This window comes from Amia ocellicauda, chromosome 9 (genome assembly GCF_036373705.1).
Source record: "Amia ocellicauda isolate fAmiCal2 chromosome 9, fAmiCal2.hap1, whole genome shotgun sequence".
Taxonomy (NCBI): domain Eukaryota; kingdom Metazoa; phylum Chordata; class Actinopteri; order Amiiformes; family Amiidae; genus Amia; species Amia ocellicauda.
This window is the reverse complement of record NC_089858.1, coordinates 9,920,227-9,941,388: the sequence shown is the minus strand read 5'-3', so window position 1 is coordinate 9,941,388 and position 21,162 is coordinate 9,920,227. Positions and strand designations below refer to the sequence as shown.

The 21,162-nt window shown below is 38.8% G+C and overlaps 1 protein-coding gene across 3 annotated transcripts in view; it reads left to right on the top strand.

Annotated features, from left to right (window-relative positions):
* psmd5 (proteasome 26S subunit, non-ATPase 5) overlaps positions 1-21,162 on the top strand; it is a 65,804-nt gene that overhangs the window by 43,915 nt on the left and 727 nt on the right. For all 3 annotated transcript variants that reach the window (XM_066713056.1, XM_066713055.1, XM_066713058.1), the window contains exons 3-11: positions 16,712-16,941; positions 17,405-17,549; positions 17,737-17,850; positions 17,968-18,096; positions 18,562-18,671; positions 19,126-19,268; positions 19,390-19,581; positions 19,762-19,871; positions 20,954-21,094. In XM_066713056.1, the coding sequence (XP_066569153.1) occupies positions 16,712-16,941; positions 17,405-17,549; positions 17,737-17,850; positions 17,968-18,096; positions 18,562-18,671; positions 19,126-19,268; positions 19,390-19,581; positions 19,762-19,871; positions 20,954-21,094 (1,314 nt within the window). The remainder of the gene's footprint in view (positions 1-16,711; positions 16,942-17,404; positions 17,550-17,736; positions 17,851-17,967; positions 18,097-18,561; positions 18,672-19,125; positions 19,269-19,389; positions 19,582-19,761; positions 19,872-20,953; positions 21,095-21,162) is intronic.

Here is a 21,162-nt window from a genome sequence, read left to right as displayed (position 1 = left end):
CCTGTAACATAAATATTTAATTTATATCTTTATCTGAGAGGCTCGATTCATTTCCGTGTCTCTGCATTCCAAACAATATTTAATGAGCGGCCACGTGTCAGTTGCTCACTGCCGTTTGCTGATGTTTTCGGGGAAAGGTGGTGTAATGTGAAATGAAGGGAAATCTAGGGGTTCAAAGGTTCACATCTCTTTCTTGTTCACGCCAGCCATTAATAATTACCCCAGACAAGCGCAAGGAAAGTCGCATTTGTTCCCTTTCGCGAGTCATGCCAGTTTGTTTTTGCGCCAACAGGAATGTAATCTGTAAAGTACAAAGCCGTTGCTGGAAAGCCACAGTCACCACACACTTTCTTCTTTTCTCAAGGGTGCTGACGGCAGGGTTTCAATTATGATGCTTTGTATTTTTGTTTTTTGTGGGTTGTAAAGTTGTATGCTATTTAGTTTCATTGATAAGCACTGTAATTGGAAATCGACCATTCTCTGGTGGAGGCGGAATAAATGAATTCAGCCCTTTGTCGTTTTATTTAAAAGTCAATGCTGCCATTCCTGGTAATCCATCTTCCTGTAAGGCTGGTCTGCTGTATGAACCATCCTGGCATCCTGGTATGATGATAATGTCTTCTTCAGCGTAATATTTATTGCTTGGTCTTCTCAAATATTAAGACCAGGTGCCTTGCCTTGACATAGGCCTACATAATTGGAGTGAAACATAAATTACCTGATGACTGTATTTTCTTTTTATCCTACTGTATCAGTGGTTCCCAAACCTGATCCTGGAGGACCCTCTACCCTGCTGGTTTTTGTTCCATTCAAGCTCCCAATTACTTAATTGAACCTTGATTGAAGTAACAATCTGCTTAGATCTGACATTTTAAATTGTGTAATAAGAGTTGGTTCTTTAATTAGTTATTCATACAAGTCTATACTTAACTTAAACCCCCTACTGTTAAAAAATATTATTAGTAAGGCAATTATTAGTTCAATTAAGGGTTCAATTAAGTAATTGAGAACTCAGTTGGAACAAAAACCAGCAGGATAGGGGGTCCTCCATGACCCCTGGTGTAGATAATTAATATTATAAACAGAATATATAGTCCTCTTTTTGCTATATCATTGAATGTCACATTGTTTTAACAAAAAGACAGATTTGATAACATTCCAACACCCTCTGATTGTTTTGAGATACTATGCAGTGACAAAATTCATCATATGACATGACTCTCTTATCTTTCTATCCGTCTATCTATCTGTTGTTGCGACTGCAATTCAAATAAACTGCTTACTGTCACTACCTCAAGGTGACAGACAGAAGACAGAGGTACTATAGAATTACGGTCAGACAGACAGACAAGGTGGATGGACAAACCGGCGCTGATGTGCATGAATGTCCAATTGGAAATTTAGAAAATAAATCTAGATTTATTTGACATGAACCCAGCATCAGGAGGGAAAATTCTGAGAGAAACTAGTAAACCAAAACCACACCTTCTGCCCGTGCCTTTAATGAATGTTTGTGTTTATTTAGTTGCATGTGTGGTTTTCTCAGGGTTTCCCTTACTTGGTACCTTTAACTGCCCATCTTTGTGCACCCCACTGAAATGTGGTGGCCTGACCCTGGCGGTTGCTGCATAGTTTTCAGACATCCCTGGAAATGCCTTGAAGATGGAAAAACGTCTTATCTGGCATGTCTCAGGCAGTCAAGTTGAAAGAGTCTTGCAACAGAACTCCATTCAGAGCAGATTAAGATCACATTTTGGGAAAGACAATGGGATCAGTGATCTGGACCCAGAAGTAACAGAGAAGATTGAAAGTCTTACAATTTACCTAAGACTCAGAGGAGCTCTCCTATCATTGGGTTATAATGGTGTGCCTTGTTTTGCAAATCTGTATGGCACTCAGCTGAAGAAAAAATAACTTTACCTGTAGAAACCAATTCATTTTCACGGAAAGGTATATCTGTTTTCTGCAGGTCACAAAATATTTTTCTATTTGCCGACAGTTTCAACTGCTTAGGAATGCATTTTAGCTGCTGGGCTAATTTGTAGAATTTGTTTATTCAAGGTTTCACACAATCTTTTTCAGTGTGAAGTGACTGAAGAAATATACATTTAAAAATCATTCGAGCACGAAGGCGGCTTCTTACCTCATCCTTGGGGAAATACTGAATTTAAACTTGTAAAGCAAAATGCATCTAATCCAGTCACCAGATACAATTAATGACAGCAAGCTAATGTATTTTGCCTTGTTGACTACAGAGAGCACATTTAAAAATATCGTCTTCACAAATTCTCTATTACAATGTGTGAGTTTAGAAAGTCAGAGATTATTTCTGGTTTAAATTCCTTAATTAAGACCATGGTTTTATGCAATGTTTCACTCTTACCACCTTGCTACTCTTGCTAACATTTTTCACAGACTAACCCACAAGACAAATGTAATTCAATAATAATAATAATAATAATAATAATAATAATAATAATAATAAAATAATTCAAAGCCCTGTCAATTCCAGGATCGTTATGAGGAAAACTGAAAATACGTGATGAAAATAGAAATGTACAGTAATGGTATGCCACTTTATTGAAGAAAGTGCTTTGTGAATAAGGCCCAGAAAGAGGATTCAAATCTACAGAGACTTTATATTTTTGGTGTCAAACACCCTTTTCTTGCGAAAGAAGTTGGTACTGTTTATTCTAAAAAGAAGAAGATCGACTCCCAGGTGTGCAGGGCTGCTTATCAACGACTCAGTCCATCAACCAAGAACGTCTACTGGAGGATTTTTATCAGTAACTCTACAGAGCAAGTATATCCAGGTAGCTGGCACTTGGGAAATATGGAAGGATTTGTTTCAGCCCAGTTAAAGTTGGCTTTATGGACTGCAGGGGTAATTACTTTTGTGAAAAGCTTTGATCAAATAGTTCAAGGTTTTTCAGGCTGTCATTGTGAAAAGCACCAAGTGATACAGAGCCAAAGGAAGATATGTTGCTTTATGTTTCCTTTAGTTTTCCTGAATGTATGTTTTGTATTCCTGTAGTGCAAATTGCTTCTAAGAACATGAGAAGATAGGAATGGAAATTAGGTCATTTGGCCCACTTGTTAGTCCCAAATGTATCCTATAAATAACAAAAAATGACAGCGGTTCTTCCTCGTTTCAACATTTTCAAAGAATAATTTGTCAGCCACCACCTATATCATGGTCTCCCCAGTGCTCCCTGTTGTTTTATTAGTTCTGAACAATAACCAGCATGGGTTTCCTGAAGCTGGTGATGCAATGAAACATTGTTTATTGGGTGATAAACTGTAAAACATGCTGCAGCCTCTTAATGATTAATTTGCACAACAGCAGAGATCCGTTCCCCCCTCTCAGAAGTTCTTGTTCTCGGTTCAGCTTTTTGAAAACCATTCCCAGAACATCTGAGACTGAGCTGTCAGAGATATGCTAATATCAGGTGGTAGTGTTTTAATGCACTATATATGTCCTTTGTAATTATACCCCAATTCATAAATAGATGCCTATGAAATGGGAACGTTCAAGCTTTCTCCCCACCCAAGTTCATAATTACAGGACAGTGGCTTTGTGGTGCCCCTGTGCACATGTTCAAATCTATACTGCTTGATCTTTATCCAAAGCTTTATGAACCTGAGGTGTGCCCAAATGTCCCTTGTATATACGATGACCCTTATGTCCAACAATAGCATTCTCATTAGGAAATCTTTTTTAGTCTATTTTTTTTTTTGGGAGGGGGGGAGATTGTACAGTGCCAGATTATACAGTGCCAGCTATACTGTAAATATTGTATGTTTAAATTTAAAACACTGAAGCATTTTAATCTTTCATTTTGATAGTGAAAATCCACTCTTCATCCCAGCTTGATTAATTAATTTGTCTTTACTTGTTTTACTTGTAGTAGTGCTAAACAATATTTTGCCTTCCCCTTTCCTCATTGGGCAATCATATATTATGTCATGCACTGATATATTTTAAAGAACATGAGGAAATATGTATGAGAAGTTCAGGTTAATTATTTGTGCTTTTCACTCATCATTTTCCATTTTAATTCGGTAGTTGCATCAAAGGTGTTTGACCAAGAGGGATTTAATGCGGTATTTGACATGCACACACATTTGCAGGCATCCCAGTCAAATGAAACACTCAGAGATGTCAAGACGTCATTGGATAGACCCAACTGGGGAGAGAAAGAAAGAATGTATGTTTGCTTTTCCTCCTTTGCTGGAGTAGATCTTGCTTCTTTCCAATTTTCCTTTACATATGTAACAGAATGGCGAACAACTACAGTCACTGGCAGAAATCCTGGAATCACACTTTACTAAAATGGCCTTGTAGTACTGAAATTCAACAAAGGCTTGTTTTATTGCAGAGCATCCAGATTTTGTATCACATTCTTGAATGATCAGCATGGAAAAATGTACGTTAGAGGTCTGACCCGTGGGGCTGTGTAAGTGTCTGGAAGTTAAGAGCGGTCGGGATAAGCAGACCCCAAATGGTATTGACTGGGGGGAGAAAATGCGTAGTTTTAACAGAGTGTGACTCATAGTTTGGCTATGGACTACTTCTCAGTCAACATGCTAAGGGTAAATAATGTCATGGAAAGAGCCCTGCTTTACCAATGCATTTCAAAGCTATTGGCTGAGTGGTTTAGTTTCAGTCTACTGTGTAGAGCTGATCCCTCGGAATTTGGATTTGAATGCCCCATCCTACTCCCAGCTTCTCTCATCCCCTATGGAACTAAAGGGTACAGCGTTATATGCTGATGAATACATGTTCCACTGAATCTCAACAATGAAACTAAAGCCTGGGGTCACGAGTGGAGATTAGGAATGGGTGCATTTAGGTCTGAAAAAAGGACACATGTCATTGCAGAAAGTGTCATGAGACAAATTACTGATCTGGTTAGGAATTGAGCAAAATAGTTGGTGATCATTTGTGGTTCATAAATAGTTAAGATACTGTTGATGGACTGGGTTGAAATATTGTTTTGTGTTGTGTTGCTATAATTGTTGCCCTTTGGAAGGACATCATTAGCACCATTCATTGTGTGCTGTATTCTTTCTCTGTACATGTTATCTGTAGCCCTGCAAATTCTTTGGTTTTCACTTAATGTAGAAAGTGATGCTGAAGTAGAAATAGAGCACATGAGAGAGCCAGTGTCACTGAGGAGTTTACTGTCACAACATTCAAATTAAACAACACACATGAGACTGGGATATTTCAAGTTTCTGAGCCAGCATTGCAAATTACTGTGTCCAGCAGCATGACGGGAATGAAAACTGCGCCAAGACATTGCGTGCATATGGCGTTATTCGTGTTCCAAGATATTCCTAAATTCTAGTCAATTAGATATTACCACAGTGTTAATGGTTTCCTGTATATGGAGAATCATGCCATTCTCAGTCAGCATGCTTGTCAAACACTTACGAAAGAGGCGTATGCGAACAAGAGGACTACTGTAAATCTTTAGTAGTGTAAAAGGCACAAAATACGACAAAAGAATCCGTAGCTACACAACTGTCTCATTTGAAACTAGACGTTCATGTTAAAAGTACTCAACCAAGTACTCAACTATTGTTGATATATTTTAATTATTATTTTACTAGTATTCATTGATAAGGCTGAGAACTGTATAGTAACAGATGTACAGGCAATTATAGACTTGCACATGATACAACAGATATCTAAGCAGAGTGGTCCAACAAACTGCAGAATGAAACACCAAAGGCAATATATCACACGATGAGGCAAAAACACAGGACCAGGTATGGTACAGACAACCACAGCATATACATACCACAAAATTCAGGATGTAGATTTTGTTTTTCTGATTTTTTTCTCCACACTTGCATCAAGCTTGCACTGAGAGGATTCTTGGTCATTGACCAAGGCAACTCTATAAGAGCGAAGAAACTGAAAGCAATACAGGATATGAAATTCGAAACTTGTATGCTCATAAAGGAAGGTATTACCCTAGTCCTCTATTTCAGCAGGAAAATAAGAGTTTGAACAGCGATTCCATTCATTCCCCCTGCAATCTTAACTCGAGCATGCGCTTCATGTCTTCCTGAACCATAGATCTTTATCTTGGCCCAAGACATGACACAAATCCACAACCCCACCTCGCTTACCTTTACTGCAAGCCTATTAATTTATTTTCATTTTTCTTTTAACTTTTTTATTAATTATAACCATTAACAGGCTGTCAGTGCTTTTACCATTTCAGCAAGATTTAGTACATTTCCATGGCATTAATCAAAGATATTGCAGAATTAAGACAAAATGTATCTCACAAGCCATTTCATATTCAGCTCCTTAAATTCAGAAATGTATACATGTTTTTATATAATCAAGGTATTATTAGCAGGTGCTAAAGACAAGATATTATTAATTCTCCACTGTATTTAGTAGTGTTCAGCAAAATTCATGCACTTTAGAAGAGTACACTTTAGGAAGAAACTCTTCCTCTCGGGCATTTATTTTAGTAAATTGTTCATCTTTCAAATATCTATGAAGTCCCCAGCCAACGCAGGTCTGAATGGGGATTTATTGTTTCCTCTCTCCAAAGGGAAAACAAAAATGTACAGAAGCCAATGAAGAACAAGGTGCTTATTGAGGTTGAATGGAGAAAATATGTGTTTATAGAGGTGGCAACTTTGCAATCTGTTCTGAATCATTGCTCCCGAGTTACCTAGATAACCTTGGAAAGCAATGGCATTTGGCAAAAACACTTCAGTCACTATATATATATATATACAGTGGGGGAAAAAAGTATTTGATCCCCTGCTGATTTTGTATGTTTGCCGACTGACAAAGAAATGATCAGTCTATAATTTTAATGGTAGGTGTATTTTAACAGTGAGAGACAGAATAACAACAACAAAATTCAGAAAAACGCATTTCAAAAAAATTATGAATTGATTTGCATGTTAATGAGGGAAATTAGTATTTGACCCCTTCGACTTAGTACTTGGTGGCAAAACCCTTGTTGGCAATCACAGAGGTCAGACGTTTCTTGTAGTTGGCCACCAGGTTTGCACACATCTCAGGAGGGATTTTGTCCCACTCCTCTTTGCAGATCCTCTCCAAGTCATAAAGGTTTTGAGGCTGACGTTTGGCAACTCGAACCTTCAGCTCCCTCCACAGATTTTCTATGGGATTAAGGTCTGGAGACGGGCTAGGCCACTCCAGGACCTTAATGTGCTTCTTCTTGAGCCACTCCTTTGTTGCCTTGGCTGTGTGTTTTGGGTCATTGTCATGCTGGAATACCCATCCTCGACCCATTTTCAATGCCCTGGCTGAGGGAAGGAGGTTCTCACCCAAGATTTGACGGTACATGGCCCCGTCCATCGTCCCGTTGATGCGGTGCAGTTGTCCTGTCCCCTTAGCAGAAAAACACCCCCAAAGCATAATGTTTCCACCTCCATGTTTGACGGTGGGGATGGTGTTCTTGGGGTCATTCCTCCTCCTCCAAACACGGCGAGTTGAGTTGATGCCAAAGAGCTCGATTTTGGTCTCATCTGACCACAACACTTTCACCCAGTTCTCCTCTGAATCATTCAGATGTTCATTGGCAAACTTCAGACGGGCCTGTACATGTGCTTTCTTGAGCAGGGGGACCTTGCGGGCGCTGCAGGATTTCACGGCGTAGTGTGTTACCAATTGTTTTCTTGTGACTATGGTCCCAGCTGCCTTGAGATCATTAACAAGATCCTCCTGTGTAGTTCTGGGCTGATTCCTCACCGTTCTCATGATCATTGAAACTCCACGAGGTGAGATCTTGCATGGAGCCCCAGACCGAGGGAGACTGACAGTTATTTTGTGTTTCTTCCATTTGCGAATAATCACACCAACTGTTGTCACCTTCTCACCAAGCTGCTTGGCGATGGTCTTGTAGCCCATTCCAGCTTGTGTAGGTCTACAATCTTGTCCCTGACATCCTTGGACAGCTCTTTGGTCTTGGCCATGGTGGAGAGTTTGGAATCTGATTGATTGATTGCTTCTGTGGACAGGTGTCTTATATACAGGAGCTCCTAATCTCAGCTCGTTACCTGTATAAAAGACACCTGGGAGTCAGAAATCTTGCTGATTGATAGGGGATCAAATACTTATTTCCCTCATTAACATGCAAATCAATTTATAACTTTTTTGAAATGCGTTTTTCTGGATTTTTTTTCTGTTATTCTGTCTCTCAATGTTAAAATACAGCTACCATTAAAATTATAGACTGATCATTTCTTTGTCAGTGGGCAAAATCAGCAGGGGATCAAATACTTTTTTCCCTCACTGTATATTGGCCCATACCCACGCAGCGTTTCCCTCAATTTCCTCTCTTAACAACTTGGTTGAATGGAGTTAAATACAGTTCTTTCTTTATAACAAAATAAGGAATAAAGAGTTCTGTGAAAAAATTTTTTTGTTGCAAACCAAAACTGTCAACCACACTACCTGGGACCATCACAGTCGGGTGAAGAATAGGTGGAAGCTGCAATTATACTGAGAGCTGAGCTATCATGTTGCAGTACAGAGTAAATTAGTACAATACCTGTCTGATAAAGACGTGACTAAAAAACAGAATTGACATATGAATGAGATGTTAAGATATATACAGTTATAAAACTAGATGTGGCTTATGACTTTCACTCCTCTCAATTGTTGTTGTGCTTACTATGAATGAATGAGTAATGCAATAGGGATTCATTAAGCTACTGCCATCATTATTATGTGTTGTACTGTGTCTTTTTACTCAGTGTTGACAAAGACTGTTGTAAAACCTCCCTTGTCATATATTAGGCATTTTAATTATACTGTTGAGGTAATGTTAAGTACTTAGTCTCTTCATAATTGGGCCAAAACGCTGACAACATTAACCGGGCTCTATAGTAAAACAGTAAAACCAGAAGTATGCAAGGCCAAAACAGACCAAGTCCAAGTTGACCTCCAGGGTGCTTTCCAACATTACGTTATTTTTTTGGAAATGGTGGAGTGGTGGTGGGGTCTCAAAACATTACTGTACATCTGGCCCACTGCCCCTAGTAGACCTCCCCTGGACTCAGTTTATTGGGCAGCTGAGTAAAAGCAGGTCTGAGAACGTGCTGCATTTCCCCCTTGAATGACTTGTATGTTGTTTGCTCAGCCTAGATGTTCCCCTGGGGGAATCTTTTTTATTCATGGCCAAATTTACCCCAGTTTTGGTGTACCACATGGACACAATACTGTTTTTCACAACAGCTTAAATATAACAAAAATAAAGACATGAGGCAGATGAGCTCAGTAGAACAATGGGCAGTTACATCCAGTTGATTCATGTACACTTTGAGCTCTTTAGCTGTCACTCCATTTACTTGTTGACAGCACTGTTTACTTGACCCAGCAAGAGAAATGACAGTGTGGACATCTCAATCTCAATGTTTTACTTTCAATCAGCATGTTTGACAGGTGCTTCCCCTGTACAAGCCTGCAGTTTAGTTCTAGGAAGAAATTATATCATCATACCTTCTTTCTAATGCTGAACCAAAGCATTGGTTGCTTGGTAATAGTTTGTTTTTTTACAAAAAAAAAAAAGAATTTCAGAATCAGCCATGAATGGAAGGTGGGGGCTTACCTTAAATCTTATGGTTTGGTTTGTGTGATAGATGCCTGTGGAAAAACTTCTAAGTAACTCTCCTTTCAATCACTGTTACCACTGTTTAATTTCCACACCACTTAAATGCCACTCCTCTGCTGTGATCTTTAATTGCTCACAAAACACTGGTGGCGGGCGGGCAGTCACAGGTCGGGTGCAGAGGGGACAGCTGCTGCTTGAAGGCACTTTGGTTTGCTCTGTTCTACTACTTCAGAGGTCATTTGTGCTTTGTATGGGCAGCGCCCAAGCAGGGAGTGTCTGCTGCTAGGTGAATGTGTGAAATGTGAGTGAAAGATCTCTAGACATCAAAAATCACTCCCTGTCATTCTAACATTTCCAACAAACAACTACAAAGAAAATGTGTGATATAACAATACAAACTTCATAAATAACCCCTTTGTTTAAAGCAGTGAGACTCCCATTGGAATTCTTCAATAAGCAGGATTCCAGTTGGTTTGGACAGTACACCCTGGTCTGTAGTAGCTCCTGGAAAGATGCATGTGGATGTGTGTCCTTCCTTCGTGGGTCACTCTGTCGCGTTGCTGGACAATCTCTCCACAAAACTATTCAAAATCCTACAGCTGCCTTCTCATCTTCAAGCCAAAATTGTAGAGAATGGCTGCATTGTGTATCTGCAGCTTCAGAAAAAGGTACACTGCTGCCAGCATATTTGATGAGCTTTGGGGCCAGATCCACATGTGGCTGGCTTTACAAGGTCTTTATATAAGCTTCTAGTTTGAAATTCTCAGAATGGCGACTTTGTCCACACACCTCCCCGCCACTCTGTTGAAACACGTACATTTCCCTTAACAACCAAGTGGACAGCGTCTTGAAAGAGCATTTAAACTCATTAACATGTAGATTTCTTCAGCTGGCTATTAACAACTGTTCTAGTTCCAGCTGAAAACATTTTAGCAGTAGGATTTTAATATGCCCATCCACTTTGAGTAATATTGACTATTACAATGGTTTAGATCTGACTTTGGGTTAAACGTTTGGAATTTGTCTGTGGTGTGTGTGATATACGCTCTGCCTATCTGAGATCTAAAACAGATCTGAACCCTTGTCCCCACTGGTGAAATCCTGTCACATTAACCACAAGCTGCTTTGCTTAAAAGGGGTAATGTGTGTTCACAAGGTTGTGGCACACCGCCAACAAATACCTCCTGAAAGTTAAATGCTGCAAAATCTCATGATAGTCCAGAAAGGTGGGCTGCCCTCTCAGTGCAGTCTGGGAGTTATCCTCCATGAACTGTGTGTTAATTAGCCTGCATACCCTCTCAACTGATCGCTGTTCTGCATAGACCCTCATTGACTCGCCAGCTGGGTAAATAGCGTTTGATACCTGAAGGAGAATCTACCAGTAACAGTACATTGAATACATATTTTAATACATCTCATCTAAATATTTAAAGAGGTTGCCCATCAACTCAAGCTCGTTCGGTTTGCTGCGCTCGGATAAATAAACTAAAATTGATAGTGGCAGTAGCCACCATACCGTGCGGCCCTGTGATCTCGTTGCATCTCTGAGGATACACAAGGCTTGGACCGGGCACATTTGGGTGGCATCCAAAGAAAACCAGGTGTTGTGTGAAGTGGAATAGGAGAAAGTAATAATTTCACTAGTGCTAAACCTCAATGAATGCCTCTGTGTAACATTGAGGGCACTGTAATGAAAATGCTGCTGTCTTTCAAATGTGGGCTTTAAATTTGATCTTAAAGGTTTTGGATTTTAAGTTAGATTTTTTTGCAAATGGACGTGCTACTAAATTCAAATCTATACAGTGGACACCTCAAATTCAAGCTGGGACCTAATAATAGATTTTAAATCTACCCTGCTTTACATATAAAAACACCAAGCTAGTCCTTTGTAAGATCAGCTGAATACGATAGATTGGCAATAAAGAGGGAACTTGTTAAATCCCCACCAGTGTAGAAGGACTCTTAACAACAGCAGGTACAATTTAAGTGGGATCTCTTGATAGTGGAAAGTTTGAATTGGCTGCCTTCGTTGCTATGGTTACCAAACAGTGGCAAATGCTCAAATTAAATAACCTGAGGATTATTAAATCCTAAGGAGCAACAAACTTTGGCAAGCGAAAGATGAGTTTTGGTATGAGGTCCACAGATGTACGCAAGCAGGGGTGTATGGACACACCACATAACTGCAACGTTTCTTCAGCAAACCTCAGGCTGAAGTACGTCCAAGTTTGCAGAGTTTTTTTGGGGAAACCAAAGCACGCACTCCTATATACCACAATACACACTGCTACATTAAACAAATAACCCACTCCCATAGCTCTGTAAACCATGTCATTGATTTTCTATGAAGGTATACAAATCAGAACCACCCAGCGCTAGGCAGGTCCTGCTTACAGTGGCTAAGACTTCGCATTTCTAACATTGAGAGCTTGTTGTCCACAGGCAAAGCAAGCAGCCTCAGACATTTTCTAATGTTTTCTTGTGCTGACCCATAGTTTACACATAACTCCTAAACTGGTGTCTCCAATACCAAAATGCAACACAGCCTTCAGTACAGCCATTCATTTAGATCTCTCATTTCTTTTTCTTTTTTTAAACAGACTGCCACACACATAATGTTTACAAAATCTTCTAACTTATATTAACCATGCTACGAAGGGAGTAAAAAAAAATCTTCCATCTCAATGGGCGACCACTTTATAACGTGTCTGTTTTGGTGCCTTGTTCTGTGAGGGCAGATTATAAACCTGTTCCACCACACAGCGTTCCCACTCTTTCAGGAAGGGAGGGGGAGCTCTCCAGGATGCTGCTATTCATCAGTCTCTGCGACGCGTCTGGCAGAAATTAGAGAGGAGGATAATCCAGAATAGAATCTCCTAAATGTAGCAATGAAATTTAAGACAACATGTAACTTTCCAAAATGTCTCTTTTACCACTGACTTTGTCCAAATCTTTCAAGGACTGTTTGCAACAAATAAAGAAAGGGCCCCCAAGGATCTCAAGCCACTAAAGAGACCTGGCTACAGGAAATGTGTTTGATTTTTTTTTCTCCTTTTGTATGTGCACACATGATAAGAGTATTGTTTTAAAAGCCACATAAAAGGAAACACAACTGGAAATGTTGTGCTCATGTGCTGCCAAATGACTGTAACCTGAAGTGTGGGTGTCTGCACTATCAGTACACTTCAGGAGAGTGGGTGAACTCTCCAGGGACGTTTGATATCTCAGTCTGCGAGATGATTCGGGGACACGGAAACTCCTGTGCATGCTTTGACAGGAATACACATGCTCCCACACCCTCCACAGGCAAGACACATGTTTCTGATAAGAGTCTCTTGGTGTTTTATTGAAAATAACGATTGCTCCAATTTCCTTTGGGTTCTTTTTATTCGTCTTGCTCTGGCGAAGACACGCATTGTTTGAGATATTAAAAAAACGTGACTTTGACTTTGTAAAAGTAACTACCATTGCATATCATCATTAGTACTTGACTGCAGGGTTCCTTGGCCCAGGTCCCCGAGAAACCCTGTATAATTCTGCTCTTCATTCCAGCCTAGCACTCAGTGACTTAATAATTGATAAACTGATGGTTCATGTTTAGTGACACTGTACTTAAACAGATGTGTTAATCTGAAATATTATTAGGAGAGCTTAAATTAAGTAAATTATTAGCTATTCAGAAACCCAGAAGAGACAGGCAGAGGAAAGGACCAGGTTTGAAAGAGTCTACACAATATCCACTAATGTTTTCATCATTAGAATTATGGTGATCTAAATTAGGTAGCTAATGCATTGTTACAATAAAATACTCGAGAAATGGTATAGTGACAGTGATGCTAGAACATGAAGCTGGACCATAGCTATGCTGTGAGTGAGAGATGGTCAGTACCATTATTGATCCAGCTTCCCATTCTCCACCCGTCTCTTGGACTGATCCAGACAAAAATTCATTAATGGGATAAATAAATGAATCTTAAATTCTCTGTGGAAGTCCTGTAGGGTTGGCAAACCTACAGAAAAACATGCTGCACATATTGATATATGCCTTTCCTCGTTCACTGAGGCCTGGTCTCACATACACACAGTGTTAACTTGCTGCCACTTCAGTTTGTATCAGTTTTGAACACTAACTAGTGGATTTAACCACATAATCAAAGGCAGCCCTTACTCTCTGTCTCAGCTTCAATGGTTGATTGATCCCCTTGGTGACTTCTAAGCTTATCCATGGAAAATATGCAGGCCAAATGGATCTCTTTGATTAAATGTATTCTAAATGTAATTGATGGGTTTTGTTTTGTAGTAAAACAATTCCTTGCAGAATTCTGAACAGTTACTGTGTACAATTAGAAATGAAAAAAATAATGGTATATGTTACTCAGTATTCACTAGCAACATTCCTTATGTCATCAGGATTAAAAACCCTTAAAAATATAGTACCACGGAATTTCAATATCATTTTTCACATTGCACAGGTTTTGGATGTCTGTTTGCATCTGTAGGCATGCGTTATATTTACTAGAGAAAAGTCTTCTTTATAATAAATGGGATTTTGTTGCAGTACCTTCTTCTGCTGAGAATGTAATTTAAGTTTGGAGCTGGGTGCAAAACAATGTAGCATGCCAGTTTCATCTTTGTTTCATAAGCTGCCTGTATCAAAATAAAGTCTGCAAGACTTTACATCAGGGGTGTGAAATTAAGGTGGCATTAAATGTTCACGTAAATGTTCAAATTGTTGGTCATTTGCCAGCCAGATTGGAACTACCAGTTAAGACCTTGCTCACTAACTAATCTTTGTTAATGTGAAGACACAGGCTGGAAAAAACTTGCTTTGCCAATGACAACAGGCCAGGAGAAAAAACAAACGGCTGAAAAACTGGCAGGATTGTAAGAAAAAAAAGTTATTTGTATTACATTTGTCTGGCATTTCTTGGCCCAAGGATTCTTTTCTTATGAATTTGTTAGCAGAAGAATGTCAGCTAATCTTCATTTTCCCCCAGGAATAATGATAAATAAAATAAATATATGATAAGGCCACTGCAACTGTAATTCTATTTATTTGCATTTTAAATGAAACGAAATGGGTGAAAAAGGCTTGACATACATAGTATGATTAGCTTCCGTAATTCTATTTTTTTTGTTTTTCAACCATTATACCATTGATTTTGTACTGCATCCATATGGGAACTAGGTTTCAAGCACCCAACTTCTGTCCCTAATTGAACACCTGATTATTTTACTGACTTCACGGTAGCATCCCACATGCATGGAAGATCTAGGTATTTATTTCTAAATCTTGTCACATACCCCTGTCAAAATGGGTGTGTGAGTAGAAACAATATAATGTGGAAACTGATTTTTATTTATTTATTTAGATGCAAAATATCCACACAGAACTACTGAATTGAATTACAGTGAGGAACTGGTTTGGATTAGGATTGTGTGGATCACTTGCAACACTTTCAAGACTAGGAAATCTACACTCAGGAAGGGTGAGGGGGTCTTATTCTTCCCACAGTTATTTTATCAATGAAACACACACTCTTTTTGTGAGAAAAAGTATGCATTAAGGCACTACAAGATTAGTTTTACATTTAGTCCATTTAGCAGAGATCTTAAAGGTATTTGGCAGACTCATAAGTAAGTCTTCTCTATGGAATGCTTCAGTTTAATCAAACCAACGATGCCAATAAAAAATTTTTGGTCAGAAGTAGTTAAACAGGGCATACATATGTCCTTGATGATTTTATTATACATCAGAGCAAATGGATTTTCTCAGAAGATATATAGACTCCAACAGAAAACTGCAAATACATGTATACAGTAGCCCCTATATATTTCTGAGCTGTACCATTCCTGTTTGACAGTTTAGAGGGATGTATTTTCTCCCACAGACATTTCAATACAGCATGCAATATATAAGCTACATATTTTCTGGGCACAGAAGTTAAAACATCTATATAACACTTACAGTTTCACTGGGAATTAGATTTTCTGCTCAGACACAAAGTTATTACAATGTTAGTAGCACTATTTATTTTCTATATGCCAAGAATAGGTACTAAATTCAGTGCCAACATATAGGTGAAAGGTGTTTATACCTAGCTGAATATAAATAAGGCCTCTTAACTATTAATTTTACATTACTTATTACAATCTCATTGTGATTATGCTTTGTTTAGTTTCAGCTCTGGCTAGTGCAGACAGTTCTGTATGTCAGTAGCGCCAGGCAACCTCAGTGACTGTTTGATGCTGAGCAGAGTAGCGTGTACAGAAACAGTCTGTCTGCTCCACCTAGTGAGGGCAGGATGAACCTCAGAAAAAGAAAAGAAAAAGAAAGAAAAAAGGCAGCTGGATAGTTTACACACCTTCAAGCAGTACCATTTCAAAGGGCAGTTGAGAGGTACTAATATATTGCTACTCACATTTTAAGAACTCATTTTTCATTTTCTTAACGTCGTATGCCAGTAGTGACCCAATGTAATTTTGCTTATCGTTGGCTGGCCAAACTTTGAGCAGCCAATGGTAATACTATTTTTGACAATGATTACAAAAAAAAAAAAAAAACAGTATCATGTAATAATGTTAACTACAATTTAGCCTACACAAAGATACAAATTTAGAAAACAAGACTTTAATAAATGGGTAAGAGAGGGCAAGGACTATTTATTTCTTAGCAGATTATTAAGGGTCACTAGGGACAAATAAAGATGCACATCGGTTCACTTGACTTGCTCTCAATGCATATCTCCCAACTAGAATTTTGAAGTATCTGAAGATACTTTGTTTGCATGTGACAGTACTTTTTGCATGCTATTATTGGATATGTAGTGCCTATAGTTAGTATAAGTATATGTAAGTATTATTAGTAGTAGTAGTGGTAGTAATAATAATAATAATAATAATAATAAAGGCGTAATCAGTGTAGCATGGTAAGCAAGTAGCCTATAGTTTAGCATAGACTTGGGGACAATTTTCAGGAACCTGCATACTACCCTGCAAATATTACATATTCAATAACATATTATATAAAAAGTACTGCCATGTGCAATTATGCATATTCCGAATAAAATAAAAATATGCACTTGCAATTCCAGGTGCCTGCACTGCACATGTACTCTCGCGGTATTTTACGATACCTTACAGTTTGCAAGATGGCGGCTTCCATAGAGGATCTGCTGTTGGAGATTTCTGGTCTGGAAGAGCCACTGGAAGAATTACGCAATTTGAAAACGGCTGTTTTAGCAATCCCCCTGAACATCCTGGGAGAGATCGTGTCCGGTCTGCGTCTGGAAGTCATTTTCTCGCTTTTAAACAGCAATGACAGGTAGGCGTTGTTTGGGTTGTGGAAATGCTGAGTCAAGGCGCCGTGCTTCTCCATCACAATTGTTTAAAACATTCAAACTACTACTATTAATATTGTGAAATTGATAAAATTGTAATTCTCACACACAAATAACATATTTTAGGATACGGGCAAATCGTTGGTGTTTAAACAGTGCCTTCGCACAGCTTCTCTAGATGCAATAGGTGATTTACTATATAACTAGTATTACAGAAATATCCCGCGTCAATGCATAATTTGGCACGTTAGTGATAACTGATTTCTACATTTCATAAGCTGCAAATAAATGGTTGTATTTTTGGCAAACGTGCATTTTGGATCACGAAGCACCTGACCAGAAAATAACAACACAAAGGTTTCATTATGTGCATACGATCATTGACAATCTGTTGAATTGTGATGCATTTGATTGTTGCTGCTTCTCAATCGCTGTCCTCTTGCACAGGGAGCAGACAGAGCTGTGTGTGGCCATCCTCATGCGCATCCTGCAAGCCCTGGATCCAGTCAATCTGGTCCAGAACTTCAGGGCAGAACTGCTGAGTGGACTGAAGCACCCGGATGACACTGTCAAAATACTGGCCATGACTCAAGTAAGTGTCATTGAAATAATACTAACAAATGGACATCATATATCATTTGTGCTTTCTTGGTAAAGTTGCAGGAATACAACATCCATAACTTTAACTCTATTAAATTGAAGCTCATCTAAGCAGGTCCCCACGGTTGTGCATGCACAAATACAGTATACTAATGTTGTTTATTTCTGTTTGGGTGAAGATCGGGAGGATTGTTGAACACACAGAGGCTATGACAGAAATCGTGAATAGCCAAGAGCTGTTGAAGGAGGTCATTCACTGTATCGGAGGGGAAAAAATATCTGTTGCGAAAGAGGTGAGACCCCTTCTCTACTGCCTTCGCACCAGTGTGTGTAAAACATGTGATCTCAAGCATGTTAGTTATAGGTTGTGGTGCAATTAAAATAATTAATTTTAATTCCTGCATGTTTAGGCCATAAAAACACTTTCCAAAATGGCTCAGACAAAATCAGGATTGGATGCCTTATTTATGAGCAACCTGCAGAAAGACTTAAAGGACGTGATGACCACAGATGATGTGATCCGGTACAGGGTGTATGAGGTAGGTTCCCTTTTCATGCAAACTTAAATGAAACCTACAACTCCTAAATAAATAAAAACATGTTTTGCCAACCCCAAATTGTTTTTAGGATACATCTGTGATGCGTGTGACAGTGTTTAAGTTAACATGGAAATCAGCCTAGCCATTTTCTGCCTATTTTCAATGCACACCATGTTTGTCCCATATTGAAATTAATAATAATAATCTCAGGAGGTCATGGTGATCTGAAGCAGTTGTAGCATATAACCCTTGTTGAAGAACAGCTTTTCTGGTTTAAATAAAAATGGATTGTGTTGAACCTTAATAATATGAGTGAAGATTATTGTGAAATGAATATATAAGTAAAAAATATTTGCAGGAATATTCAAGAACTTTATCAATATGACTCAGTAAGTAACTGATATCAATTCCAGTATTTAAGCTTTCGAAGCATTTAAAGCTGTGCACTCTTTTCGTCCTTTGCAGCTTGTCATTGAGATATCATCCGTCTCCCCGGTCTCGCTTGGTTACTGTGCGAACAGCAGCTTTATTTCCAAACTGATCGGAGAGTTAACAGGTGATGACATTCTCGTTCGGTGAGTTTAGAAGAAGAGTGACATTATTGGCTTGAGCGTCAGCTCTCCACGCCTCTCTGTATTTACTTGGTTGTTAAAGGAAATATTGTTTCTTCAAGGCCTAAATGTTTATTTCTGTTCTGTAAAGATTGATTTTGTGTGATTTACTTTGTAGGCAGCTATTGTTTTGTTTTTCTTAGTGTGATATAATCGCATACAAGATTAATATTTATGAAAAAGTAATTATTAATAAATACATGCAATGGTCATTGTGTTTGGAAACATTCTTGTTCATGACTTCTGCTGTCGTTTTCACTTTTCGATATCTCTAAATAACAAATGTGTGATTTCTATGCTTTGTGTGTGAGTTGCGGATTGTTTTTATAGAAATGGCCGAAACCTCTCAAATGATGAGGAATATATTTATTATTTTAAAATACTATAATGCCTAGTTTATTTTGTGGCTTTCTTTCAGAGCCACAGCAATTGAGATGGTAACAACACTCGCCCACAGCCAGCATGGACGACAGTACCTTGCTCAACAAGGCATTGTGGATAAAATCTCAAACATGATCATTGGAGCTGATTCAGACCCATTTTCTGCCTTCTACTTACCAGGTTAAGATTAATTTGTATGACATTTAAATAATCATACATTGCTACATAAAATCACTTTCATATTTTCCTAGGTTATTTTACTTCGTGTCTTACCTACGCTTAATTGTCTCCAAACCCACAGGGCTGGTGAAGTTCTTTGGAAACCTAGCTATCATGGACAGTCCACAGCAGATCTGCGAGTGCTACCCTGCCTTTGTGACGAAGGTATTTGAAATGGCCACAGGACAGGACACTACGATGATCGGAGTAGCACTGGATACCTTGGGGATACTGGGGTCAAATGTTGAAGGAAAACAAGTTCTGCAGAAAACAGGTACAGGGCTGTGCTCAGGGTTCCTTCATGGAGAACTTCAGCTATGCAAATAGTAATGTAAATTATAATGCGTTTTTTAATTGTAAATTATTATATCCATGTCCCTGAAAACAAAATTAAGACTTTGTGTTGTACAGATGAAGACTCAACTTTTCTACTATGTTGATACTCTATATTTAGGTGAAAAGTTCCAGCAGGTCTTGAAGAGGATGAGTCAACTGGCAAAGAATGCCGCAACCGAGCTGCGCGTGCGCTCTTTAGAGGCAATTGCTCTCCTCCTCGCTCTACCAGTAAGAAGCGTGTTTTTCGTATGTGAGTTTCGTGAAAGCGCTCATTGTGTGATGATATCATTTATTGCATGTTTATTGAAAAAACTCCTGTTGTGTTGTGATCTTTCTTTATGATTTCTATTGTTAGTGCTGTTTAGATCATCACTTCCCTACCCTAGTCGCTGCTTCTGGAAGGCATCCCACTAAGTCTGTGGTGAGCCAAGAACAAAAAAGACCCCTATGGGATCCGTTAATCACGATGTTCACATTAATGTTTACACTCGTCTGAAAAGAAAACTCAGCTGCTCTCTGACTAATGCTTTTTGGCTTTTCGTTCCGTCTCGTATATACTACAATGCACAGTGCTATTGCGATGTGTCAGAATATTTCAAATTGATGGGGCGCACATGATTAAATTTGTGATCTAGTAGTTGGCTGTAATTTACTCTGTGTGAGATGATGCTATTCAGCTACTACTCTACCAAAAAGGAGTGAAATGTACCCAGCGCAGCAGTGGAAAATGCACATTGTTCAGAAGGTTGCGCAGTTTGTCACAGCAGTTGAAATCAGTCTGCATAAACAAAATATGATGACAGAGGTTGCTTCAGCTGCTGCAGTTTTTTTTCTTTCTTCTTCTTTTCATGAGTGTGGTTTCTCTGGATGTACTACTGCAGACTTTTAAATAGAATTTGTTGTTAGAGAGGTCCCTGGTCTAAGTCTCGGCTCATCTAGTAACTTAACTTGTGCTCTGTCCTTTGGATGAGATGTAAAATCTATTTCCTTTTTTAGGTATGTGACAGCAATTGAAACCAAAATGTAAACCTAGATACGTTCTAATTCTAGGGAAGAATTTAACTTAATTTGAATATTTGTCAAACCATTAATTCTATTGAGGCCAGCCCTACCCACACCACAAAGGGTTTGATTTGATAAAAAGGTCAGAGATTGTTTGTAGTTAATGTCATTTTAATTTTTGAAAATGACAGGAATGGTCTTTTGACTCCGCTGCAACTCTCTACTCATAACTAGGTAAACTTACCAAGGACTACAGTTTGAAAACCTGTGCTCTGAGTGATGAAGCGAACCTCTTGTGGTTTCTGTAGGCTGAGGATCAGACAGAGGACCTGCTGGGCTTGACGGAGTCCTGGTTCTCTTCCCTGTCTAATCATCCCATGGAGATGTTAAAGGGCATCAGCACCCAGCCCTTCCCAGAGCTGCACTGCGTTGCTCTGAAGATCTTCACTGTGAGTACACACTGCTTCCTTTTTCAAGTATTCTTGTCCTTTTCCCCAAATTAATTAATTAATTAATC